The 25906-nt window shown below is 41.6% G+C and overlaps 2 protein-coding genes across 11 annotated transcripts in view; one reads left to right on the top strand and one right to left on the bottom strand.

Moving 5' to 3' along the window:
* Positions 1-18313, bottom strand: part of DHFR (dihydrofolate reductase) — a 58262-nt gene extending 39949 nt beyond the window's left edge. Inside the window, exons 1-5 of one of the 8 annotated variants that reach the window (XR_011997052.1) lie at positions 18148-18310; positions 17924-17973; positions 15512-15617; positions 5421-5547; positions 169-280 (exon numbers count right to left, since the gene is read on the bottom strand). Coding sequence is in view for 7 of the 8 variants with exons in the window: in XM_072736903.1 (XP_072593004.1) it covers positions 169-284; positions 5421-5547; positions 15512-15617; positions 17924-17973; positions 18148-18233 (485 nt within the window). In the remaining variant the exon portion in view is untranslated. Of the gene's footprint in view, positions 1-168; positions 285-5420; positions 5548-15511; positions 15618-17923; positions 17974-18147 lie in introns of all 8 variants that reach the window. The other 7 variants (XM_072736903.1, XM_025998234.2, XM_025998233.2 and 4 more) reach the window with 7 other exon arrangements.
* A 20-nt stretch (positions 18314-18333) lies between these two features.
* Positions 18334-25906, top strand: part of MSH3 (mutS homolog 3) — a 181564-nt gene continuing 173991 nt past the window's right edge. For 2 of the 3 annotated variants that reach the window (XR_011997048.1, XM_072736893.1), the window contains exons 1-3: positions 18334-18662; positions 20605-20725; positions 23637-23857. Coding sequence is in view for 2 of the 3 variants with exons in the window: in XM_072736893.1 (XP_072592994.1) it covers positions 18474-18662; positions 20605-20725; positions 23637-23857 (531 nt within the window). In the remaining variant the exon portion in view is untranslated. Of the gene's footprint in view, positions 18663-20604; positions 20726-23636; positions 23858-25094; positions 25197-25906 lie in introns of those variants that run through there. The other variant, XM_072736894.1, reaches the window with a different exon arrangement.

Genomic DNA, 25906 nt, shown 5'->3' with positions numbered 1-25906 from the left:
AGGCTCCATGCAGGGAGCCCGATGCGGGACTTGATCCTGGGACTCTAGGATCCTGCCCCGAGCCAAAGGCAGATGCTCAACCACTGAGCCGCCCAGGCATCCCTCCTTCTATAATTCTTAAGTAGGAAATCCAAAATGCTTCAGACATATTAGTGGCATTTTACTTACTCTGGCAGAAGTTTATATTTCTCCAAATCAATTTCTGGGAAAAATGTGTCACTTTCAAATTCATGCATAATCCTTGTCACAAATAGTCTAAGATGGCCTGGTTTGTTCATGGCTTCCTTTGAAAAAACACAAAAGGTATCAATTTCCTAATTTATCTGTCAAAAGAAATAGAAACTTTTAAGATTTCTGTTTAATTATACAGTTTATATGAGGTATTAGAGACATGCTACGTATCTTTACGTCCAAAGCATGCTACTTATTTATCTATTTATTAAAAAGATTTTATTTTATTTTTTTAAGATTTTATTTATTTGAGAGAGAGAGAGCACGTGCGCGTAAGCATGAGCCATGAGGAGGGACAGAGGGAGAGGGAGAGGGAGAAGCAGACTCTGCTGAGCAGGGAGCCAGATGTGGGGCTCAATCCCAGGACCTTGAGCTCATGACCTGAGCTGAAGGCAGACGCTTACCCAACTGAGCTACCCAGGTGCCCACAAAGAAGGCTGTTTAAATATCCTATTCTTTACTTTGGGATCCCACAAAGTCTTAGTTATTTCGAGAATGGGACTAATCATTAGCAATAATTACGAGAGGGAATTTAAACATGTTCTGGCCTCTAGTTTACTTACGTGAACTCTTTTCATTTAAGCATTCAGTATTCCTTTTTTCTTTGGTAGTTGTTTAAGAATTAAGAGCTGTAAATTATCTAGTTGTTCTTGAAGAAAAATTTGCATATATATATATGGATAAGATAGTATAATTTCTTGAGATTTTCATCATTGAAAACCCCAAGGGCACACTTAGTACATTTGCATAGAATTTAATAATGCTTCCACTTCTTAGGAGATAGTTACAATGATAGTAGGTAATTTACTTTCTTAGCCTCTTGTTGCTAATGATTTTTATTTGGTCTTATATTGTTAATGTCTTTTTTAATTACTGCCTAGGTACTGCTGATAGTTTCTATAGAAAAACTGCCCTTCCTTTTGCAAAGATGGGTCGAAGGAGAGGAAGGAAGCCCCTGCCCCTCCCAAAGCCGAAGCCAAAGCAAAGGCTTTGAAAGTGAAGAAAGCGGTGCTGAAAGGCATGCACAGTCACACAAGAAAGGAAGATGCGCATGTCACCTACATTCTGATGACCCAAGACCCTGCATCTCTGAAGGCAGCCCAAATATCCTCTAAAGAGCACCCCCAGGAGCAACAACCTTGATCACTATGCTATCATCGAGTTCCCCCACACTACCGAGTCAGCCATGAAGAAAATAGAAGACAACAACACACTTGTGTTCATTGTGGATGTCAAGGCCAATAAGCATCAGATCAAACAGGCTGTGAAGAAGCTCTATGCCATTGATGTGGCCAAGGTCAACACCTTGATCAGGCCTGATGGAGAGAAGAAAGCATATGTTCGACTGGCTCCTGACTATGATGCTTTGGGTGTTGCCAACAAAATTGGGATCATCTAAACTGAGTCCAGCTGGCTATCAATCTAAATCTAAATTTTTTTTCACCATAAAAAAAAAAAGAAAAGAAAAACTGCCCTTGGGACACCGGGGTGGCTCAACTGGGTGGCTCAGCAGTTGAGCATCTGCTTGTGGCTCCGGTCATGATCCTGGAGGCGTGAGATCAAGCTCTGCATTGGGCTTCCTGCATGGAGCCTGCTTCTCCCACTGCCTATGTCTCTGCCTCTCTCTCTCTCTCTGTGTCTCTCTCATGAATAAATAAATAAAATCTCTCTTTTTTTTTTTCTTAAAGGATTTTATTTATTTATTCATGAGAGACACAGAGAGAGGCAGAGACATAGGCAGAAAGAGAAGTAGGCTCCCTGTGGGGAGCCCGATGTGGGACTCAATCCCAGGACCCCCACGGGATCCCTGGGTGGCGCAGTGGTTTGGCACCTGCCTTTGGCCCAGGGCGCGATCCTGGAGACCCGGGATCGAATCCCACGTCGGGCTCCCGGTGCATGGAGCCTGCTTCTCCCTCTGCCTGTGTCTCTGCCTCTCTCTCTCTCTCTATCATTAAAAAAAAAAACAAAAAAAAAAAAACAAAAAAACCCAGGACCCCAGGACCATGCCCCGAGCTAAAGGCAAACGCTCAACCACTGAGCCACCCAGGTGTCCCTAAATAAATAAAATCTTAAAAAAAAAAAAAAAAAAGAAAAAAAAAAAGAAAAAACTGCCCTCAAATGAGTATCACCCAGGTGTCCCTAAATAAAATCTTAAAAAAAAAAAAAAGAAAAAGAAAAAACTGCCCTCAAATGAGTATCTTAAAATTCTAATGAAAAGTCATGAGTTGCATCTCTAAGAAAGCAATAACCCTTGATTTTCAAATAGCTTATAGAAAAAAAAAAATAAGTATATACATATATATACACATATACATAATTTTAAGTGCGTATTATCCTTGAAATTCCAAATAAGGCCATAGAACAAATTTTGTTTTTTATTTTTGTTTTTTTACTTTTGTTTTTTTTTGTTTTTTGGTTGGTTCTTGCCCCAACCAAAAAAATGTTCTACCAATTTTTACTGTATCAAAAATTAGAGAAACTTGGGGAACCCTGGGTGGCTCAGCAGTTTAGCCCCTGCCTTCGGCCCAGGGGGTGATCCTGGAGTCCCGGGATCGAGTCCCGTGTCGGGCTCCCTGAATGGAGCCAGCTTCTCCCTCTGCCTGTGTCTCTGCCTCTCTCTCACACATCTCTGTGTTTCTCATGAATAAATAAAAATCTTAAAAAAAAAAAAATTAGAGAAACTGAATGAGACTAGCCACAGAAGCTTTGAAAAAAGCTTTAAAAATCTGTATCTAAGTAAATGCTATATAGCAAACCTTTTCTGTAATGGGTCAGATGGTAAATATGTTAGGCTTTGTGGACCATATGGTTTTTTTCTTACTTTGTGGGTAACAGCAGCCATAGATAATATTAAACTGGTGGGCATGGCTGTGTTCCAATGAAACTTTGTTTACAAAAACAGGCTGGTCCCAGGGAAGATAAGCCTAAATGTTCCTCATGCTATTGTGATGTGAGGCAGGTGGGTAATGCAAAATTATCAGTTGTAATTTCTACTTCCTTATAACTTACATATATATAAAGTTACATATAAAAATTTAAGTTAAATATGTATAGCTAACAACAGGGATAATGTGTTTTATTATTTTTTGATAATGTGTTTTAATATATAAAATTTAAAAATTTAATTTTAGGAACGCCTGGGTGGCTCAGTGGTTGAGCATCTGCCTTTGGCCCAGGGCATGATCCTGGAGTCCCGGAACCAGAGTCCCACATCGAGCTCCCTGCATGAAGCCTGCTTCTCCCTCTGCCTGTGTCTCTGCTTCTCTCTCTCTCATTAATTAATAAATAAAATCTTAAAAAAAATAAAAAATAAATATTTAAAAAAATATATTTTCAAGTGAACATGGTAATAAATCATTCAAAATGTTGGGGCACCTGGGTGGCTCAGTGGTTGAGCGTCTGCCTTTGGCTCAGGGAGTGAGCCTGGGCCTGCCTCTCCCTCTGCCTGTGTCTCTGCCTCTTTCTCGGTGTCTCTCATGAATAAATGAAATCTTAAAAAAAAATATCAAAATGCATACTGAACAAAAATATCAAAATGCATACTGAACAAAAAAATGACTTTTTGGCGCCTGCCTCTGGACCAGGTCTTGATCCTGGAGACCCGGGGATCAAGTCCCACGTTGGGCTCCCTCCGTGGAGCCGGGTTCTCCCTCTGCCTGTGTCTTTGACTCTCTCTGTGTGTCTCTTATGAATAAATAAATAAAATCTTAAAAAAAAAAAAAAAAAAAAAGGAGTATTTTGGGCACCTGGTTGGCTTGGTCTGTAGAATGTGACTCTTGATATCAGAGTTGTAGGTTTGAGCCCCATGTTGGGTGCAGAGATTACTTAAAAATAAAATTTTACCAAACCAAACAAAAGAAAACAAAAACCAAACTCCAAAAACCAAAACAGCTTTGGGCTGGAGCCTCCACCTTCCAGTAATATACCGAAGTGACCAAGGGAAAGAGGAGAGATATCTGCTGTCTGTTCTCTAGGCCTTTTAGAAAACATGGAGTTGTTCCTTTGGCCACATATGTGTGAATCTACAAGAAAGGAGATATTGTGGACATCCAGGGAATGGGCACTGTTCCAAAAGGAATGCCCCACAAATGTTACCATGGCAAAACTGAGAGTTTACAATGTTACTGAGCATGCTGTTGGCATTGTTGCAAACAAACAATTTAAGGGCAAGAAAGAGGGAAGCCTGAGTAGCTCAGTGGTTGAGCATCTGTCTGCCTTTGGCTCAGGGCATGACCCTGGAGCCCTGGGATCAAGTCCGACGTTGGGCTCCCTGGATGGAGCCTGCTTCTCCCTCTGCCTTTGTCTCTGCCTCTTTGTGTCTCTCATGAATAAATGAAATAAAATCTTAAAAAAGAAAAATAAGGGCAAGAAAGATTCTTGCCAAGAGAATTAATGTACATATTCAGCATATTAAGCACTCAAGAGCTGAGATACCTTTGTAAGGGTGTGAAAGAAAATGATCAGGAAACGAAAGAAGCAAAGAGAAAGGTATTTGGGTTCAACTGAAGCACCAGTCTGTTACACCCAGGGAAGCACACTTTGTGAGAACCTATGGAAAGGAGCCTAAGCTGCTGGAAACCATTCCCTATGAATGCATGGCATGATAAGCGTAAAAAAAAAAAAAGAGAGTAAGGACTGTTTTCTCTTTTTATCTGCTTTGCCTTGTATTATGAAATAATACTTTTCTCATGCCCTCATATAAAAATTGTTAGGGAAAGTTTTCTGCTTTTTAAAAAAATTCATAGATATCTAGTCAGTATACAGAAACCAAGAACCCCAACCCTTTCTCAGTAAGGACATATATAAATCCTCGATAAAAAGGGAATAATTTGGCATATTAGGGCATATCCAGGGAGTAGAAAACAATGCAAATATGATTCCAAAGGGAAGGATTAAAAAAAAATAATAAAGGGAAGGATTTAGAATGCTTTTATTTTTTTTAGAATGTTTTTAAATTAGAAACATCAACTATTTTGAATTGAAAATAAACTGAATAGGCATAAAAACTTTTTTGTTTTTATTTATTTTCATGAGTATCTAAAATGAGTAATTCAAATTGACATTATGTCTAGCTAACAACAGGGAGGGATAACGTGCTTCCTTTGCTCATGGCTTAATTTTTTTCAAGTTCAGATGGCAGGGAAGCTGAAGGAAAGTTAGGTAGAACATTTCTTTATAATTTTACTTACCTTATAAACAGAACTGCCTCCCACTATCCAAACCATGTCCACTTTATTTGCTAATTCTGGTTGCTCAGTAAGTTTTAAAGCATCATCCAGACTTTTGGCAAGAAAATGAGCTCCTTGTGGAGGTTCCCTAAGGTAAAAAAAAAAAAAAAAAAGAATTACAAATAATTTCTATAAAACTTGTTCTTATTATTCAATTAATCTGAATAGGAATAAGTAATTCTAAAACCAGTCATAAATATGAATTCTTTCTACAAAAAAAGTCAAAATCATATGGCCTATGATCAGTAACTGAAACCATGTGTGTATGTATTGCCCACAATGAGTGAAAAACAGGAACACTTCTGGTATCTTGTAATATTTATGGTGGAAAAAAAATCAGAAGAGTAGTTGTCTCTGGAGAGATAGGGTAAAAGATTCACTGGGAAGAGGCATCAGAGAACTTTTGAAGGGTTAGGGTAATGTTCTCTTTGACATGGGGTTATATAGGTGCAAACGTTTGTTAAAACAGCAAAAGTACATTTAAGACTTGTACATTTCAGGGACACCTGGGTAGCTCAGTGGTTAAGCATCTGCCTTTGGCTCAGGGTGTAATCCTGAGGGGGATTGAGTCCAGCATCAGGCTTCCTGCAGGGAGCCTGGTTCTCCCTCTGCCTGTGCCTCCGCCTCTCTTTGTGTGTCTCTCAAGAGGAAATGAATAAAATCTTTTTTTAAAAAAAAGAAAGACTCGTACACTTCACTGTATATGATACTTACCTCAAAAGAGTAAAACTAATGAAATACTGAACTCTAGTTAATCATATGTATGCTAAGTATTTAAGGGGAAACATACTAATGTCTACAAGTTACTCTGAAATGCAGGATAAAACAAGACCAACTGATGTATGGATGGATGGTAAAACATGCATAGTAAAACACGTTAATGATAGAATCTATGTGGTGAGTATATGTATATTTACTGTGAGGTTCTTGCTGTACTCTCGTAAAAGAATATGCTTGAATGACTATAGTATGGAATGATTTTCCCCCCCTTTTTTTAAAAAGAGAGGGAGTGTGCTCCTAAGTGCCCCGGTAGGGGGATGGGCAGAGGGAGAGAAAATCTTAAGCAGGCTCGAAGCTCAGTTCAGAGCCTTAATGCGGGGCTCAATCTCATAACCCTCAGATCATGACCTGAGCCGGAATCAGGAGTCAGATGCTCAACTGACTGGGCCACCCAGGTGCCCCTGGAATGATTTTCAAATTGTTAATACAAGATGAATGGGGAATGAGTAAAAGACTTTTCATGTTTCAAACAATGTAGAAACGGATGAAGTATTAATAAATGAGCATGTTATTTTTTGTAATTAAAAATCCAAAGAAGGGGTGGCTGGGTGGCTCAATTGGTTAAGCATCTGAATGTCTGTCTGACTCCTGAGTTTGGCGCAGGTCATGATCTCAGAGCTGTGGGATGGAGTCCTGCATTGGGCTCCACACTGGGCATGGAACCTGTTTGAGATTCTTTCTCTGCCTGCATCCCCTTCAAAAAAACCAAAGAAGAGTTAATTAATTTCAGGGTTAAATATTAAGCTTACTCTCTTCCTACCTCTACAACTGTCTTTTTTGGGAATGAAGCCCTTTATAAATGAAGAAACACACAGAACTTGGCTTTTACTGTAATTAGAAAAATTATAATTCAATGTCAAGTTCTTAGACTGATGCTTTAAAAAAATTATATAACTGCCTTTGAACTTGTAGCTAAAACCATGATTAATCTAGAACTAATAGAGACTATTCATTCTCTTGGCTGCCTCTTCCCTTACCTCCCCGAGAGATATTTTACCTATTTCATGCTTTGTCATCTCTAAAGGAGTTAAGAGTACAAAGAATATATTTTGACTAAAACCTGGAAAATATATGGAGGCCAAGGTGAGGTTAAATGAACCAAGGGATTCTCTAAGATGTCAGGGCAGCTGCAGTGACTAAGTTGGACGAGACTGTGTAGGGGCAGAATTAAGAAAAAGATTTGAACTCAGGGAGAAGATAGTCTAGTTAATAAAGTCTAGATATGACTGAAATAGACTCAAAGTGGTTTTAGTAATTGAGGATGCTGAAGTCAAGAATGAGAGGAGTCAGGGCACTATGGAAAACAGTGACTTAAGAACTGACATACGAGAACTGGAAGAGACATCCTAGAAGGTGGCGGGTTTATAGCAAAATCATTTAGAAGGTGGTATAAATGTTTGGTGTGGACTTCAAATAAACGGGGTAAACATTTTGTGTAGACTGTGGAACAATGGCTTGAAATGGTGCAAGGACTTCAGGTAAGGACTACTTCTTTGCCCTTTTGTAGTGTGTCTGAAAAAGGAAAATAAAGGATTTGTTTCAGATTTTAAAGATTTTTTTTAAAAAAATTTATTCATGAGAGACACAGAAAGAGAGAGACAGGCAGAGACACAGGCAGAGGGAGAAGCAGGCTCCTTTCAGGAAGCCTGATGTGGGACTCGATCCTGGGACCCTAGGATCACAACCTGAGCTGAAGGCAGATGCTCAACTGCTGAGCCATCCAGGCATCCCTGTTTCAGATTTTAGTCATTATAAGGACATGAAGAAAATGCTTCTGCAAAATGTTGCTACTTAGCAGTTTAGAAATAAGTTTCACAGGAAATCTTTGATCCAAGACAAATGGAAAAAAATAAGCAAAAAGTTGAGCTAATGTTTGAGTTCATTAGCTCATTGTCCTGTGTGAAAGCACCTATCCTAGAAACTAACATAGTAAATAGAATAGCAAGCGTTTAATACTGTGACTTATTTTTTTTTTTTTAAATTTTTATTTATTTATTTATGATAGTCACAGAGAGAGAGAGAGAGAGGCAGAGACACAGGCAGAGGGAGAAGCAGGCTCCACACACCGGGAGCCTGACGTGGGATTCGATCCCGGGTCTCCAGGATCGCGCCCTGGGCCAAAGGCAGGCGCCAAACTGCTGCGCCACCCAGGGATCCCAATACTGTGACTTATTTCATTGCTAAATTTCCTTCCTATATTTATCTCAAGTTAACAGAGATTACATTTCCTAACAAGAGAAAAGTTATATGGTTCTATATAGTCGGGAAACAGGTGGACATGCTTGATACCTTCTTTCAAACTTAAGTCTTTTTTTTTTTTAAAAAGATTTTATTTATTTATTCATGAGACACAGACACAGGCAGAAAGGAGAAGCAGGCTTCCTGCAGGGAGCCCAACGCAGGACTCGATCCCAGGACTCCAGGATCACGCTCTGAGCCGAAGGCAGACGCTCAACCGCTGGATGAGCCACCCAGGCATCCCTAAACTCAAGTCTTGAATTCTCTCAGAGAGTTGGCAGGATTAAGATAACGCACAGAGTAGGCACTCCAGTGATATTTCCAACCTTCTCTTTTTCTTTTAAAGATTCTTTTTTAGAGAGAGAATGAGCAGGTGTAGGTGGGGAGGAGCAGACTCCCCACTGCGCAGGGAGCCTAACAGGCTTGATCCCAGGACTCTGGGCACACGATCTAAGCCAAAGGCAGATGCTTGAGCCACCCCTGTGCCCCTCCATCTTTCTCCTTAAAAGCCCTATTCAAAAGAGGGTGCTTTTTACTTGATGGGTAGTTGTAGTATAAAGAAAATATCTAGTATTTATTCACTTGCTCTCCCCAATAGTGGGATCAGACAGGGCTTTACATACATCGTACCACTTAACGTCACCAGCAGTCCTATGTCTGTACTTTTTATTCCTGTTTATAGATATGGAGGCTGAGGGGTAAATAGCTGGTGGTGACAGAGCTAGGAAATGGTGGACCTGGGATCTGAACTCCAGCAGCGTGATGTTGGAGTCTGAGTTGCAACTTCCTACATAGACAATAGATTCTCAACTGGTCCTCATGGGCTATAAAGGTGTCATATTCTAGTTCCCTCAGACCTCAAAATGGTGTGGTCTAATGTAAATGAGCTGTAAGACCGGTGTCCTCTGGCCTTGAGCAGTCTCATTTGATTACCTCATGGTACCACATAAATATTATCCTTTTCCACTATGCCTGATGTGAAAAATGATGATGGGACAGATGAAATTCTGGCTCAATTTCCCTAGAGACTACTGGGGAAGCTTACTAAAAAACAAAAAACCCTAGACTAGAATTACATCTTAACCAAAATTCAAAATAAATGTTCAATTTAAGACCTTTCCAAACTCAGTCTTTAAAATGGGACTTCCAACTATTTAAAATTGGTTCAAGTATGCTCCATACTCATAACTGATTCTATGCAGCCTCTAAAAGTATTTACAGATACTAATCTTTCGGGGTGCCTGGGTGGCTCAGTCAGTTAAGCAATCTGCCTTCAGCTCAGGTTATGATCCAGAGGTCCTGGGATGGAGCTCTGTGCTGGGCTCCCTGCTCAGCAGGGAGCCTGCTTCTCCATGTCCTTGTGTCCCTCACCCATGCCCTGTGCTCCCTCGCTCAAATAAATAAAATCTTAAAAAATTAATCTTTTAATATATAAAATGGGGGGAAAAAAGGCAGGTTACAAAACAGGATGATCCTATTTTTGTAAATCACCTATTGACCATTTATTCCGTGAAAATTTCTGAAGCCCTGCTTTGCTAGGGGATATGCTAAATGGTGGGAATAGAGATAAAAAGAAAAGCACTCCTTGTACCAATGGTAGGTAGAAAATTTCTTAGCAGTGGCAATAATGTAAAAAGGACATGCAATGGGGATATGTGGAGGATGCTAGATGGGCAGAGGTGATGCATCTTCTGGATGTGGTGATGAAGAATATTCCTTGGAGAAAGATCCCTTAGCAGAGAGTATCAAAGGAGATAAGAACATGTGCAAAACATAGAAGCGACAGATGATCATAGATGTTACTGAGGTTTGTACTTAAGTCACTGAAGTTATTTAACACAAAGCTCCAAGTAAGTTGAAGGCAGAAGTAATCTGTGGTGTGGGACGCCTGGGCGGCTCAGTGGTTGAGAGCCTGCCTTTAGCTCAGGGCCTGATCCTGGATTCTGGGGATCGGGTCCCACATTGGGCTCCCTGCATGGAGCCTGCTTCTCCTCTTTCTGTGTCTCTGCCTCTCTTTCTCTGTCTGTCATGAATATATAAATAAATAAAATCTAAAAAAAAAAAAAAGTAATCTGTGGTAAGATTTTTATTTTTTTTAGATTTTATTTATTTATTCTTGAGAGACACAGAGAGCAGGGAGCCCGATGTGGGACTCAATCCCGGGTCTCCAGGATCACAACATGGGCCAAAGGCAGGCACCAAACTGCTGGGCCACCCAAGGGTCCCTGTGGTGAGATTTAAAATTGTAAACGGTAGGACAGCAGAGCAAGGTCTTGACAACAGGAGAAACTGGGAGTCTAGAATAAAGTGGTGGGGCAAGGGGAGGGTTCTGATTATGAGAGGAGGGGATTTTTGTCTCATGATTGAGGGAAGGAAGAGCAAAGTGGTATGTTAGAGTAACAAAGAAATCACAAGCCTGTTCATTGTGCTGCCATTAATGTATTTTCTGTAAGATATAAAGTAAGGTAACTTTGCTGAAATAGCAAAGGTTGGGAGAGTAGGAGCTGATACTGAGAGTGTACTGTGTGCCAGAAATTTAATACATAAAATTTCAATTATTCTTCAAAACCACCCTAAGAAGTTCTCACTATTAATCCCACTTAGTAGATAAGGAAATTGAGGTTCAGCAAGGCTTAAAGTTAATAAAACCTAAGGCCACAACGTTAATAGGCACCAGAGCAGGTATTAGAAGCCAGGTCAGTAAGTTTTTGCTATACTAAGTGTGTGAGTGGTGGGGAGAGAAGAGAGAAAGCTTCAGTTATCGTGGAGAATAGTGAGACCATAAAAAATCATACTATGAAATGTCAGATAACTTTTATGGGCTGGAGACAATTTAAAAGATATTTTTTAAAGAATTTATTTATTTATTTATTTATTTATTTATTTATTTATTTATTTATTTAATTTGGGGGGGGTGGCAGGCAGAGACCCAGGCAGAGGGAGAAGCAGGCTTCATGCAGGGAGCCTGATGTGGGACTCAATCCTGGGTCTCCAAGATCACACCCTGGGCTGAAGGTGGCGCTAAACCACTGAGCCACCAGGCTGCTCAACAATTTGTAACATCTTATATCATGGAAACAATTCTGGATTTTTCTTTTTTTTTAAAGATTTTATTTGTTTATTCATGAGAGAGAGAGGCAGAGACACAGGCAGAGGGAGAAGCAGGCTCCATGCAGGGAGCCCGATGTGGGACTCAATTTTGGGACTCCATGATCACACCCTGGGCTGAAGGCGGCGCTAAACCACTGAGCCACTGGGGCTGCCCCAATTCTGGATTTCTTAAAGATGCTATCAAAGCTAGAGCACTATGGCAAAATTTATTTAATTTTTCGTTCCAAAGCCTTAAAAATATTTTACTGATATAAATCATATACCATATAATTTACTCTTTTAATATGCAGAATTTGGAAACATTTTTAGTATAGTCAGAGTTGTAAAACCATCAACACTAGCTACTTTTAGAACAGAAAGAAAAGAAACTCCGTATCCATTAGCAATCATTCTTCACTCTCATCCCCTCCCAGGAAATAATCTACTTTATCTAAGAATTTGTTCATTCCAGAAATTTCACATATATGGAATTATGTGGCCTTTTACTTCTGGCTTTTTTCACTTGGCATACTGTTTTTCAAACTTTATCCATGTTGTAGCATACATCAGTTCTTCATTTTATTGTGGAATTGACGTAGGAACAAGTTAGGGGCAAGGCCCGAGAGTCAGGCTCCTACGCATCCCAAGAAAACAGAGAAGACAGTAAAAACAGACAAAATAAACCTTGCTCTTTAGCTCCAAGATGTTAGGGAGTATTTCCCTTTAATGGCTACTTAGGAATCACAGAAATCGCAGATGTAGAGAAATATGGAGGGGATACTAACCAGAGAGAAGGAAACCCCTGGTTTGGGCTCTTATTTATAAAAAAGTATCTTATTATGATAGTTACAGGTCCACCATGTTTCTTCTAAAAATCCAGTCTGATATTGATAAGAAATTTACCAAGTTCCCTGGTCAGCTTCCTATAAAAGACCATTAAAGCCCTCAGTGGCAACCCTGCCTGGACCCCTCTCACTCTTGAGAGCTTTCTCTGTATCTCTGCTTAATAAACTTCTATCACTTTGCTCACTCTCTGTTGTCCACGAGATTCATTCTTCGACTCCGTGAGACAAGAACCAAGCTCTCGCATATCAGAATAATATTCCATTGCGTGGATATAGGCTACTTTGTTTATCCATTCATCAGTTAATGGACATTTGGGATGCTTCTACTTTTTGGCTATTATGTATGATGCTTTTTGTTTTCGTGTGGTCATATGTTTTCATTTTTCCTTCATTTCATAAACCAAGGAGTGGAATTACTGGATATAACTCTATGTTTAACATTTTGAGAAAATGCCAATCTGTTTTCCAAATGTGGCTGCATATAATCAATAATATTGATTGCCTAGTTTTGGAAAAGCATTTTTTTTCCCTAGAGTTTAAGGAAATAGTTACCCAAAATAATTAGTATTTAGCAGCAAATTTTGGAATTACGTTGAGGATTCAGTTTCTTCTTACATTGGAAGGTGGTGGTGAAAAATTGAGTATTTCCAAAAGTTCACACAAGCAATAATGATTACATGAGTAAATCTAGCATGGTCTGGCACACAGTAGGTGCTCAGGTTATGGGTGATCCTCAGGAGGGAACCAGAACCTGGGACGAAAAAAACCTCTAAGATGTTTTCGTAACTGGAATCCTTATTTCCCTAGAATACTTGATAATAAAGACTTTTGAAATTTTCTCTCCACTTTAAAAAAAGTGAGGGGCAGCCCTGGTGGTGCAGCGGTTTAGTGCCACCTGCAGCCCAGGGCGTGATCCTGGAGACCCTGGATCGAGTCCCGCATCGGGCTCTCTGCATGGAGCATGCTTCTCTCTCTGCCTGTGTCTCTGCCTCTCATTCTCTGTGTCTCTATGAATAAAATCTTAAAAAACAAACAAACAAACAAAAAAACCAAACCAAAACAAAACAAAAAAAACAAGTGAGGGACACCTGGGTGGCTCAGTGGTTGAGCATCTGCCTTTGGCTCAGGTTGTGATCCTGGAATCTGGGATTGAGTCCCAAATCAGGCTCCTTGCAGAAGCCTGCTCCTCCCTCAGCCCGTGTCTTTGCCTCTCTCTCTGTCTCTCATGAATGAATAAAATCTTTAAAAAAAAAGTGAAATACAGCAAATGTTACATACAAATATATAAGAAAACAACCAAACCCAATTATATACATCACAAGGGGGTCATAAAGAAGAAATTAGACTCATCATTTGAGGAGATTTGCTGGCTCAAATGAGTATGTTCCCCACTGAGATTTCTTTGTTTGTTTTAGATCAAGTTGGCCATAAATAAACTTGAGTAGTATTCAAGAATATGTTACTAAAGAGTCTCTGGGAACGGCAATACAGCCTGTGAATTTGGATTCTACCAAGAAAAGAGAAAATCAGAATATCCTAGCAACCAAAAGAAAGAGAACAGTATGAAGATGGAGGCAGGTGGCAAGATGCACATCAACATATTTCTCATCACCCAAAAGCAACTGATGCAAATATTCTGGTATACTTTCATATTTTTACCTATGCCATTCTAGGAGAAGATTTGGGAGAAAATCTGTATACACCTGAACCTCCTTAGCCTACAGTGTGTAATGTTTTTTTCTTCCCACAATGTGGTGGTCTTTGATGTGTTCACCTGGTTGGGCTATAGTCCTTATCTATTCAGACACTAATCTAGGCGTTGCTGTGAAGGTATTTTGTAGATGTGATTAAAGATGATAATAAGACGACTTCAATCTGGGTAGGCACAATTTAGTCAGTTCTAAGGTCTTAAGAACAGATCTGAGGCTTCCCTCAAGATGAAATTCCACCTGTAAACAGCAGTTTTAGCTCCTAATGGAAAGTTCCAGCATGCCCTCCCTTCCTGATGGCCTGGCCCACAGAGTTTTGGACTTGCTTAGCCAGCACCCACAAATGTGTAAGCTAATTCCTTGCAATAAAGTCCCCAGGGCATTTCCAAACACCAGGAACTATCTACTCCAATGTTAGACTAGAGGATAGGAAAATTCCTAGCAGAGGCCAAGTGGAGACACTCTTTTCTCTCCAGGATCCCTAGGTTGGTTTCAATACTTTCAAATTTTTTACCTGTAGACACTGGGTAAAGAAGACAAGTATAAATTATTATTTGGGGGACGTCTGGGTAGCTCAGCGATTAAAGCGTCTGCCTTCGGCTCAGGGCATGATCCTGGAGTCCCAGGATCGAATCCCACATTGGGCTCCCTGCAGGGAGCCTGCTTCTCCCCTTGTGTCTCTGCCTCTGTCTCTCTCATGAATAAATAAAATCTTTAAAAAAAAATAAGTATTATTTGGGTGTTGTGGTAAACTAGGACACAAGATCACGACTGATTTTTAGCCCGTCCTAAAATTTTTATCTTATTATATTGAGGACAGGATTCAGAAAGGGAATAAACACTCAATCCTAGCAAATCCCAAAACATACCTGAAACTAGAAAAAAGTTACTAACTATATGGTATAAATGTTACTTGAACCCACTGAATAACAGTTTAAGAAAACTGGCAAATCAGTTACCACAGTGAGATTTAATGTAACTTTTCACAGTGGTGGAATCAATCCCTTAAGCAGAGTAAATTATTTTTTTATTTTTTAATTTTTATTAAAGATTTTATTTATTTATTCATGAGAAAGAGAAAGAGAGAGAGAAGGGCACAGGCAGAGGGAGAAGCAGGCTCCATGCAGGGAGCCCGATGTAGGACTTGATCTGGGGACTCCAGGATTATGCCCTGGACGAAGGCAGGTGCCAAACCACTGAGCCACCCAGGGATCCCCGAGTACATTTTTATGTGGGATAAATAACTGCTTATTCATTTTCACTAAATCATCTTTATGATATTAGGCAGCTTGATTAATAATGCTCTACTTATACTATTTTGTCATACACTGACCTCCACCCTAAGAAATGGGACATGATTTTCCTGTGATGAATTGGTTATAGTACTTACTTGAGGTCTCTGCTAAGAACTATATTAATTCTGTCCTTTAAAGGTCGATTCTTCTCAGGAATAGAGAACCAAGTCTTCCTACCCATAATCACCAAATTCTGTTTACCTAGAAAATCATATAAAAAGAGTATTTTGGGAGTATACATTTATATTTTCATATGCACACACACATACACACACACACAATGGTCATAGTGACATCTAGTGGATCAGTATTAAAAATTAAAATTTAAAAAAGGTTTACCAAAATTTACATTTATCACCCATTTCCTGAATATAGTAACTATTTTTCCCTATGGTGTTATCCAGTTCATATCCAGTATTAAATCTTAACCTATTGCAATCATGTAAAAACAGTGAAGAGCCAAGATTCTGGGGCAAAGTGCTCAAGTTCAATGAATTTGGTTACCTACTAAACAAGTCAAGTTAATCTTCTGTGTCTTACTTTCCTTTTTCATAAAACAGAGATAATAGTAGTTCCTACATCTATGGTTATTGTGGGTATTGAAGACTTAGAACATCTAATAAGACTTGTTAAACTGTTTGATATGATAGTATTATTCCTATTTGTATACTTTATAGGTTTATATTAATAGTCATACTTTTAAAGAAACTATACACATAGCTTTTATTTTTGGCTTAATTACTTAGGGCAAAAATCTTGGAAGTAAGATATCTGGGTCAAAGGAATATATACATTTCTCTAATTCTTGCTATGTTCTGACAGGCTATCAAAAGAAGTGCATGTGTCTGTTTTAAAGAATCACCATTAGCTTGATTTTATTTAAATAAAAAAACTATATGTGGGATGCCTGGGTGGCTCAGTGGTTTACGGCTGCCTTCCACTCAGGGCATGACCCTGGGCTCCCTGCATGGAGCCTGCTTCTTCCTCTGCCTGTGTGTCTGCCTCTCTTATCTCTGTGTTAAAAAAAAAAAAAAAAATTTTGTATTTGCAAAATACAAATGCTTAGTAAGACTAAGCATTTTTCTATATTTTGCTTTGTAACTCATAACCAAATATTACCTCCAAATGTTAAGAAAAATTTTTTCCTCTAAGAATTAAAACTCCAGTAATTCATGGTGCCCCCAATTCAGTAGGCATTACATTTTCAAAGACAGAGCTTTGGGTGTCAATTAGGAGATACCAATTATCAAAAACAACAGAGCTATTAGGTGAAGAATTCCTAAAGAAACGGTACTGACGTGGCCTAACAACTAAGGTGGAAATGATAAAAATGAAGAGCAGAGGTAGACATTGGGGGAAAAAAAAATAAAGAAAAAAGGAAAAAAAAAGCCAACACACCCTTGTTACCCTTTTATCCATTCATCTAAGAAATCGTTCACTGAAAACCGGCAAAAACAAAACAAAACAAAACAAAACAAAACAAAACAAAACACCCACGCAGAAAGGCCAGGCATTTGATGCTTTTCCTATTACTAGACTATATTTTGGATTCTAGAGAGTGGTTCATGTCAATTCTGTAAGCTTTGAACCCTTCCTCTCTTGTCTCTACCAGCGACCCAAGTGCCAGGCCCAAGGACCTGTATCTGTCCTGCTAAAGTTATGCTCCATCAACTCCTATCTGACTTATTATTTCTTTTACTCTGCTTTTCCTTCCGCGACCAAATACCTGTCTCCGAGGTTTTAACCAGGTATCCCACCACTACAGTCATTTCCTTGGTTGTCCTCTTCTCTCCAGGGGCTCCATCCATCCATTTCCCTGTACCTGAAGTTACCCTGGATATCCCGCAAAATCCTCAGACCTCTTAATTATCATAATTGCAGGGCAGCCCGGGGGGCTCAGCGGTTTAGCGCCCGCCTTCAGCCCAGGGCCTGATCCCAGGACCCAGGATCGAGTCCCAGGTCGGGCTCCCTGCATGGCGCCTGCTTCTCCCTCTGCCCGTGTCTCTGCCTCTCTCTTTCTCTCTGTGTCTCATGAATAGAAAAAAAAAAAACCTGCAAACTATTGTCCGCTCCTCGACTGTCCCTGTGCCCACGGATTATTGAGCGGTCATGCGCCGAGGACGGCCCCTTCCCGCGCCCCGCCGTCCTCACCGTCACACGGAGGGTCCCGGGGGCGCTGCGGCGCTCGTGGGGTGGTGGGACTTGCACCCTCGGCGCTGCGCCCCGCCCGCCGCTCCTGCGGGCCCCGGTCCAAGGCCGCGCTCGGCTCGCCCACGCCTGCCCGGCTGCTGACCCCGCCCGGGCCCTCCGCTGCACACCTGCCCACGTATTATCTCAAAACTACTTTTTTTTTTTTTTTAAACTTTATAGAGTGTGACAAATCTTGGGAACTGCAACTCCGTGGGAAGACCAGAGGCCCCGGGTTAACAGGGGCGGCCTTTCATGTCAGTCGCACGTGCCCTGGCACATGGTCCCCGGGCCTCAACCACCTAGAAGTCCCACGTTACCTTCCACGGAGGAGTTCGTGGTCATTCTTTGGAAATACTTGAATTCATTCCTGCAAGTCAAACAGCGTTACTCAGACCATCGTCCCGCGGGCGACAGACGGACAGACCCACAGACAGAGCCGTGGGCAGGAGCGCGCGCTCGCGGGAGGAGGCCTCGCGGGGCAGCAGGGGCGCGCCGCCCTCCCCCCCGCCCGGCGCCCCGGCCGCCCCGGCCCCGCGGCTACCTGAGCGGGGGCCAGGGCAGGTCCCCGTTCCGGCCGATGCCCATGTTCTGGGACACGGCGACGATGCAGTTCAGCGTGCGCACCATGGCGGCGGCGGACACCAGGCAGCAGCTGCCCGCGCCGCGCCCCCGCCCGCCCCGCTCGGCGCGAAGCCGCGGCGCCCCGCCCCCCGCGTCCCGTCCGCGCAGACGAGGCCCCGCCCCGCGCCCCCGCGCACGGCAGGGTCATAGCGTGCTCGCGCCCGCGGACGCCGGGGAGCTTCGGCCGCGGGCTCGCGCTCCCGGCTCGGCTCCGGCCTGCCCCGGGCGGGCGCTCCGTGCTCCGCCATGTCGGGCCGGAAGCGTGGCCGTGCCGCCGCCGCCGCCAGCCCAGCCCCTGCGAGGCAAGCGGTTCTGAGCAGATTCTTCCGGCCTACGGGAGGCCTGAAACCCGGCTCGTCCGCCACGGCTGCAGCCGACGGGGCCGCCCCCGCCTCTGCCTCTGCAGCGCCCCCAGCGTCCGCTCTCCCGCCTCAGGTGCCGCCGCACGTGGAGGGTCCGGGGATGGGGCGGGGCCAGTGGGGATGGGGCGGGGCTAGCGGGGAGATGGGGCGGGGCCAGCGCTTGTGGGCGGGGCTAGGGAGCGGGACGCGACTGGACAGCGCGCGAGAATCAGGGAAACGGGCGGGCGTGAGGGGGTCGGGGCGGGGCTCCGGGGGGAGGAGGCGGGAGGCGCCGGGCCGGCCCGCGGTGGGGGCGGTGCAGCCGCTGTAGTTTCCCTTGCAGAGGTGTGCGTGGGGCCGGGGCCGCGCGGCTTCTTCAGCACCTCGGGTTTCCTGACTTCGTTCTAACGAGAGTAGGGGCTTCTGGGCAAAGGATGCATCTTTTAATCTCTAGTCTACCTCTCGGCACCTTTAAGAAAAACGTGGATTGGAGGTTGAAGGGGAGCTTCGCCTACCTCCTTTATATATGCTTTGCACGTACAGTTGTGTCCAAGCCTCCAGTTTTCAGCATGCCGCAGCGGTGCTCCGTATTTCTAGCGACGGGGTAAAGGCAGTCGCGGGCGCGGTTCCTCAGTGACGTGGCTTCTTGCACGGAGACCGCGAGGTCCGCTGCGCGATTCGGGTGGGCTGAGTTCAAGGTGCTGCACAGGAGCGTGGCCCGTCCTTGGATGCTCTGTTGCCTGCCTCCGTTCAGCCGACTGAAGTAGTTCTGCTTCGACCCCTGCCCCCAGGGAGGGGGGAAGAGTGAGCGCTCACTGCGGGTCCCTGGTACAGTGTTTTAAGAACGGAGGACGTGGAAATGATTGCAGACTGCTCGTGGCCACCGGGTGACAGTTTAGCTACTTCACAGCGCTTTTTTTTTTTTAAGATTTTATTATTCATGAGAGACACACAGAGGCAGGGGGAGAAGCAGGCTCCACGCAGGGATCCGGATGCGGGACTCTATCCCAGGACCCCGGGGTCACGACCTGGGCCCAAGGCAGGCGCCAAACCGCTGAGCCATCCGGGCTGCCCTGTTTGTTTAAAGATTTTGTTTAATCCAAAAAAAAAAAAAAAAGATTTTGTTTAATCATGAGAGATGCAGAGACACAGGCAGAGGGAGAAGCAAGCTGCACATAGGGAGCCTGACGGGGTACTGGATCCCGGGTTCTTTTTTTTTTAATTTATTTATGATAGAGAGAGAGAGAGAGGCAGAGACACAGGCAGAGGGAGAAGCAGGCTCCAAGCACCGGGAGCCCGACGTGGGATTGGATCCCTGGTCTCCAGGATCGCGCCCTGGGCCAAAGGCAGGCGCCAAACCGCTGCGCCACCCAGGGATCCCCTCGATCCGGGTTCTGGAGGTCACGACCTGGGCGGAAGCCAGATGCGAAACCGCTGAGCCACCCAGGGACCCCCAAAGTCTTCAAAGTCTTGTTCCCTTCATTTGTATTTCTTCTCTTCTATTTTTGATTTTTGATGATAGTCTACATTTTCATGAATACATCAAGATTTTATTTTACATCTGCTATTTAGAGGGTATCTTGTGAAGGTCTTATGGTATCTTCCGTGATGAACATAAACCACGTGTGAAGGCGAAACAGTTAAATTACAATTAATATTTCAAAAGTGCTAGTGTTCTTTTGTTGTGTATCTAGTTTCACCTTTCCTAAATGAATGTATGTTTTTTTTTGATGTATGTTTTTTAAAGGTATTTTATTTAGCATAGGTAAGCAGGGTGACTCACGTTTTATAATCGGGGATAGATGAAGGCTGATAAAGAAAGGTATCAGCCTTTGTTCTGCTAGCAGGGTTTGAAGTGCTGAAGCTCATGACCTCCAGTCTCCACGTTGTCTTTCTTGATGGTAAGGAGAGTTCTGAAACTACATGATTCCATGAAGAGGAGATGGCAAGGACCTTGTTATTCAGAAGTAAGGTTTAAGTTGTTGCACATACATCAAGTTTTGAGATAAGAGATAACACATCATTTTCTAATTTAGGTTGCAGAAGTTGGCAGCAGTAAAAAGAGACCACTGGAGAGTGATGGGACTGTTCAAAAGAAAGCGAAGAAAGTCCAAGGAAAGGAAGGAAGAAGTGATTTAGTAATATCTGGGAACTCTGGTGAGTCCTAGGATGGTGATTCTTCATTCTCAGTAGTCATGGCACTGATAACGTATTCTCCAGAGAGCAGAGGAGGTCATTGGAGAGATGGGCCATTTTTTCCTTTATGGAGAAAAGTCTCCATTGTGCTTACGTAGAGTGGCCCCTTCATAAATGGTGGTGTGAGTAGGAGGTTGGGGGAATGGAAGGAGAGCTGGAGTTGTGCAGTTTAGCTCTAATTCTCCCCATTTTCTCTTTTATTCCTCCTAGCTAGTTTCTGTTCTGATTATAAAAGTAATCTTATAAACATTTCAAGCAATACGGAAATCTAGACAATCTCATTGTCTAGAAGGTAGACAATGAGAGACTCCACAATTCTTCCCTTTTAGGGAGGACTACTGGTCATTTTAGGGGGGTTACTGAATATTTTTCCAGGTTTCTCTATACACATCTATATGTACACACAAAGACTCACAAATTACATAATAATAATATAGTTGACCCTTGAATGCAATGTGAGGGACACTGACAACCTACACAGTTGAAATTCCACGTAGAACTTTTTGCCTCACCCAAAACCCAACTATTAATAGCCTGTTGTTGACAAGAAACCATACTGGTAACATAAACAGCTGATTAACATATATTCTTATGTTACATATATTATATACCGTATTTTTTACAACAAAGTAAGCTATAGGATAGAAAATGTTAACAAAATCATTAGAGAAAATACATTTACTGTAGTGTATACTCTATTAATTGAAAAAAATCCCCATGTAAGTGGATCCTTGTAGTTTATTTAGTTTTTAAAGGTTTTATTTATTCATGAGAGACACAGGCAGAGGGAGAAGCAGGCTCCCTGCAGGGAGCCCAATGTAGGACTCGATTCTGGGACCCCGGGATCACGCCCTGAGCTGAAGGCAGACGCTCAACCGCTGAGCCACGCAGGTGTCCCAGGATCCTTGTAGTTTAAACCATATTGTTTAAGGGTCAGCTGTATTGTATAAATTGTATTATACCATATATACTAATGCAACTGTATCCCTTGACTGTTTTCCTATTTTTTTTCATGTCTAGTAAGTAATTGTTTGGATCATAGATATGTTGGATTCTGTGTTATGTGTTGGGTTTTATGTTGCTTAAAAGAATATTGAATATGCATTTTTTTTTATATTTAAACCTCTTGCTGAGTGAAGTAAGTCAATCGAAGAAGGACAGTGTATGTTCTCATTCATTTGGGGAATATAAATAATAGTGAAAGGGAATATAAGGGAAGGGAGAAGAAATGTGTGGCAAATATCAGGAAGGGAGACAGAACATAAAGACTCCTAACTCTGGGAAATGAACTAGGGGTGGTGGAAGGGGAGGAGAGCGGGGGGTGGGGGTGAATGGGTGACAGGCACTGAGGGGGACACTTGACGGGATGAGCACTGGGTGTTATTCTGTATGTTGGTAAATTGAACACCAATAAAAAAAATTAATTTATTAAAAAAAAATAAACCTCTTTTCACATGAGAATTGTACCTTGTCTCCTGCTAATCTTGTATCTGGAATAATGTATATTTGAATCTCTTTCAAATTACTCTCCCCTTTTCAAAATGTATACTTGAGTCAATCTTCAAAAAATACATAATTAAATATAAATATGAAAAGCTTTAAACTCTTAGGAATAGACAAAACATAATTCTTGCCTTCAGAGTATTTTTCTTTTATAGGAAAGGTAAGAGGTGATAAATGCTGACCCTTTTTCATTATATTTAATAGTGGCTACCTAACAGGATTACCCTAAAGGAAAAAAAAAAATAATGTATTCCAGCATATAGTAGATAGTAGACAGTAAATGATAGTTTTGTTTCTTTTATGGATTGCTTATTTATGAATAACTGTCAGTTGGCAGACTGTGATAAATGCTATGGAGAAATGTGATGCTATAGGAACATAGACAAAAGATGATTGTAGCCTAGGGGAGTTAGCAGAGAGTTTCATGATAAAGTAGTTTTGAGAGGGATCTTAAAGAATAAGTATGATTTTGATGTGGAAATTGGGATTAAGGGCATTGCAGGGAGAGAGTTGCCATGAGTAAAGCTGTGGAGGCTGGACAGCAGGTGTGTTGGAGCAGGGTGGTGATTGGCCTTCCTTGGTGAGCCCCTGGTATCAGCATCTCGAGGTCTTTCCCCTTGAGCTGATCAGTTTCTCTGGTCTGGAGTCTTCCCTGCTCTTGGTTGGGGTGGGGAGCTCTGGCTGCCTGTGTTCGGAGAGCTCATGAGGAAGAGGCTGGGTTTTTCAGCCTACGGTAAAACCCTATTCCCATTATTCCTCTGGCTTAGGCACAGTACTCTGTCTTAGGTGTGCCTGTTTTACCTTTTCCAGAGAAACCTCCAGTTCTCTGCTGAGGTGGAGAAAGCACAGCTGCCCTTGAGCTTGCCATGAGTTAGGGGTCTAGGGATCAACTTGCTTTGAGCCAATCTTCTTTATTTTAGAACCTCCCTGTAGTACATAATTGTATTGCTGCCCAGATTCCTGGGCCTTAGGCATTTTGTGTTATAAATGGTATTGGTTTTTGTTTTTTTTTCACTAGTGATTTAGGATTTAGCTTTCAGGTGTCCTAAACTGGTTATTCTTCCATTTTTTCCTAGTTTCAGATATTTTATTTGCACTTGTCTCCCCTCTCGTTCTGTTCTCATGTACTTCTCTCTAAAAGAAAAACCCTCCTGTAGTTTGTAATGGGCTTTTAGGACCCAGTGAAATTACTTGTATATTTGAGTATGCTCTATTTACCCTCAATCCAAATGTCTCTTTATTTCCTTACCACGTTGTAGTTAGATTCATTGCTTTAGTGAGAAGTTCCCTTTTTAAAAATCCTACACTAGTTATGAATTGACATTTGAGAACAAAATACTATTGTTTTATTTTCTTCTGATTTGCTAAGAGCCAAAGAAATGTCTGAGGACCAAGACTGTTTTAAAGTCTCTGGAAAAATTGAAACAGTTCTGCTGCGCTTCTGCCCTTGCTCAAAATAGAGTCCAGACAGTGCCTCTTCAGGAGAGATTTGCAGTTTTGCCAAAATGTACTGATTTTGACGATATCACTCATCTACGTGCAAAGAATGTAATTTCTTCTGAAGATTCCAAATCTCATATTAATCAAAAGGTATGTGTTGTGTAGGTATATATCCAGTTACTCAAATCACAGGTGCTGAGGTGCCATGAGGTTCACACAAGCTTGGCTAATCATCCGAATTAGTTGTGGGAACTTTCGCATTTTAGTTTATTTTTTAAGTCTGTAGAGATTCTGATTTACTATTTATTAAGGAAGGAGGAATTGGTTTATATTAGAACAAAACAAAAGCCTCCCAGGTGATTCTGATGTACAGCCTGGATTAGGAGCTATTGACTTGGGGAGGATTCTTGATAATTAATACAAGCGCTGTGTTTTATAATCATGATTAGCCTAGAAGTTCGCAGGCAATGCATAGGGGTTTCGAGGGTTTTTTTTTTTTTTTTTAAGATTTTATTTATTTATTCATGAGAGACACACAGAGAGAGGCAGAGACACAGGCAGAGGGAGAAGCAGGCTCCATGCAGGGAACCTGACGTGGGACTCGATCCCAGGTCTCCAGGATCGTGCCCTGGGCGGAAGGTGGCGCTAAACTGCTGAGCCACCCGGGTTGCCTGGGGTTTTGAGGTTTTTAGTTGAAAATTTGGTGATATAAAGTAAATTCAAAGGTAAACCAAATGTATATGGCTCTTTCCTTCCACTATTAGATATTAATGTTTTTTAACATTGCAAAATTGGGGAGTTTAACATCATTAACATTTACATTTTAGAACAGTGATTCTTAGCCTAGCTTTAAATTAGAATCCCTTGGAAAACTTGAAAAATAAAAACTGATAACAAAAACCTTTCTTCAGAATCATGTTGGTCTTCACAGAGTATGAATATTGTGTTAAAGCTCTCATTTTAACGTGTAGCTGTGGTTGCAAGGCATTGAATTAGAGAAATATTTCCTTTTTTCTTTTTTTAATGAAAAACTGGATTTTTTAAAAGTTGTGGACTAAAAGTTATGGATTCTTTACTCAGAAAAATACACCAACACAACTTTGTAATTTTCAGAAGTTTACACTCCTTGCCACCACGTGTCCAGGTTCATGATCTCCTCCTTCATCCAAGCTGAGACTTATTGTAGGTCATCAGGAAAACAGGCGTTTTTGTTTTTAATCTCTTAATACTTAGAAGCAGTTCACCTGAGTGTAGTCATAAACTATAGATATCAAAAAGTTTGTTTTTTAAAGCTCATTTTATTAATTGGAGAGTTTACCCTAAGGCTTCATGGGAGCTTATTTACTATTTATACATAAAATGACACCTTGGTATTTCTGATTCACAGCACTTTAGAAGTCACCAGTTAGAAGGGACACCTAGAAGTGTAGTACATGGACGTCTTTACAAGAGATAGCTGACTGATGGCATGGAAGGACACAGATGAATGGTAAAAAGCTACTAAGTGAAATTAAATGGCCAGGGTCCAGGGCCATTAATGTGGGAGTCAACAACTCCATAAGTCTTGATAGATTTTGAAATTCCTATTATCCTTCATTGTCAAGACAAAGTTAAATTGAGTTCAGAATTCCATCTCAGAAAAAAGAGTGTAATATATCTGGGAAATATTTCTACCCAAATGGTGAAGAGAAAAAGTTGCTTAATACTCAAGTGTTCAGATAGACTTGTTAGTATGCTATATGCAAATTTTTTTCTGCATGCCTCCTCTCATTCCATATGTGAATAAAATATGAAGTAAGAACTTTTTTTTCCTAGGAAATACATTTTTCTTAAGGTATTGATTAACTATTACAATATGTAGTATTCCTGGATTTTACATAAAAGACATGGAAACCAAATAGAGAATCCATCAAAGTTCAAAGTAAATGCATTCTTTCATCTGATACATTGACCTACTTTCCTGTTGCCACACCTCACCATCTCATTTCTGATCTTTGGAGATTTGTTGGGCTACACTATTTGGATAATTTATATCTGTACTTACTACTTCAGCTAAGCCAAAAAAATTTTTTTTAAGGTTTAGCAACTGTAAAGTACATGTTGCTGGGCTTTCTCTTGGACCAGGGTTCCCTCCCTTGGCCATAGGGCATTTCTTTTTTTCTTTTCTCTTCCCCTGCTAATCACTAGCCTTTTTTCTTT

This window comes from Vulpes vulpes, chromosome 14 (assembly GCF_048418805.1).
Source record: "Vulpes vulpes isolate BD-2025 chromosome 14, VulVul3, whole genome shotgun sequence".
Taxonomy (NCBI): Eukaryota; Metazoa; Chordata; class Mammalia; order Carnivora; family Canidae; genus Vulpes; species Vulpes vulpes.
The sequence above is the reverse complement of the archived record's forward strand: the minus strand, read 5'-3'. Positions and strand labels throughout refer to the sequence as shown.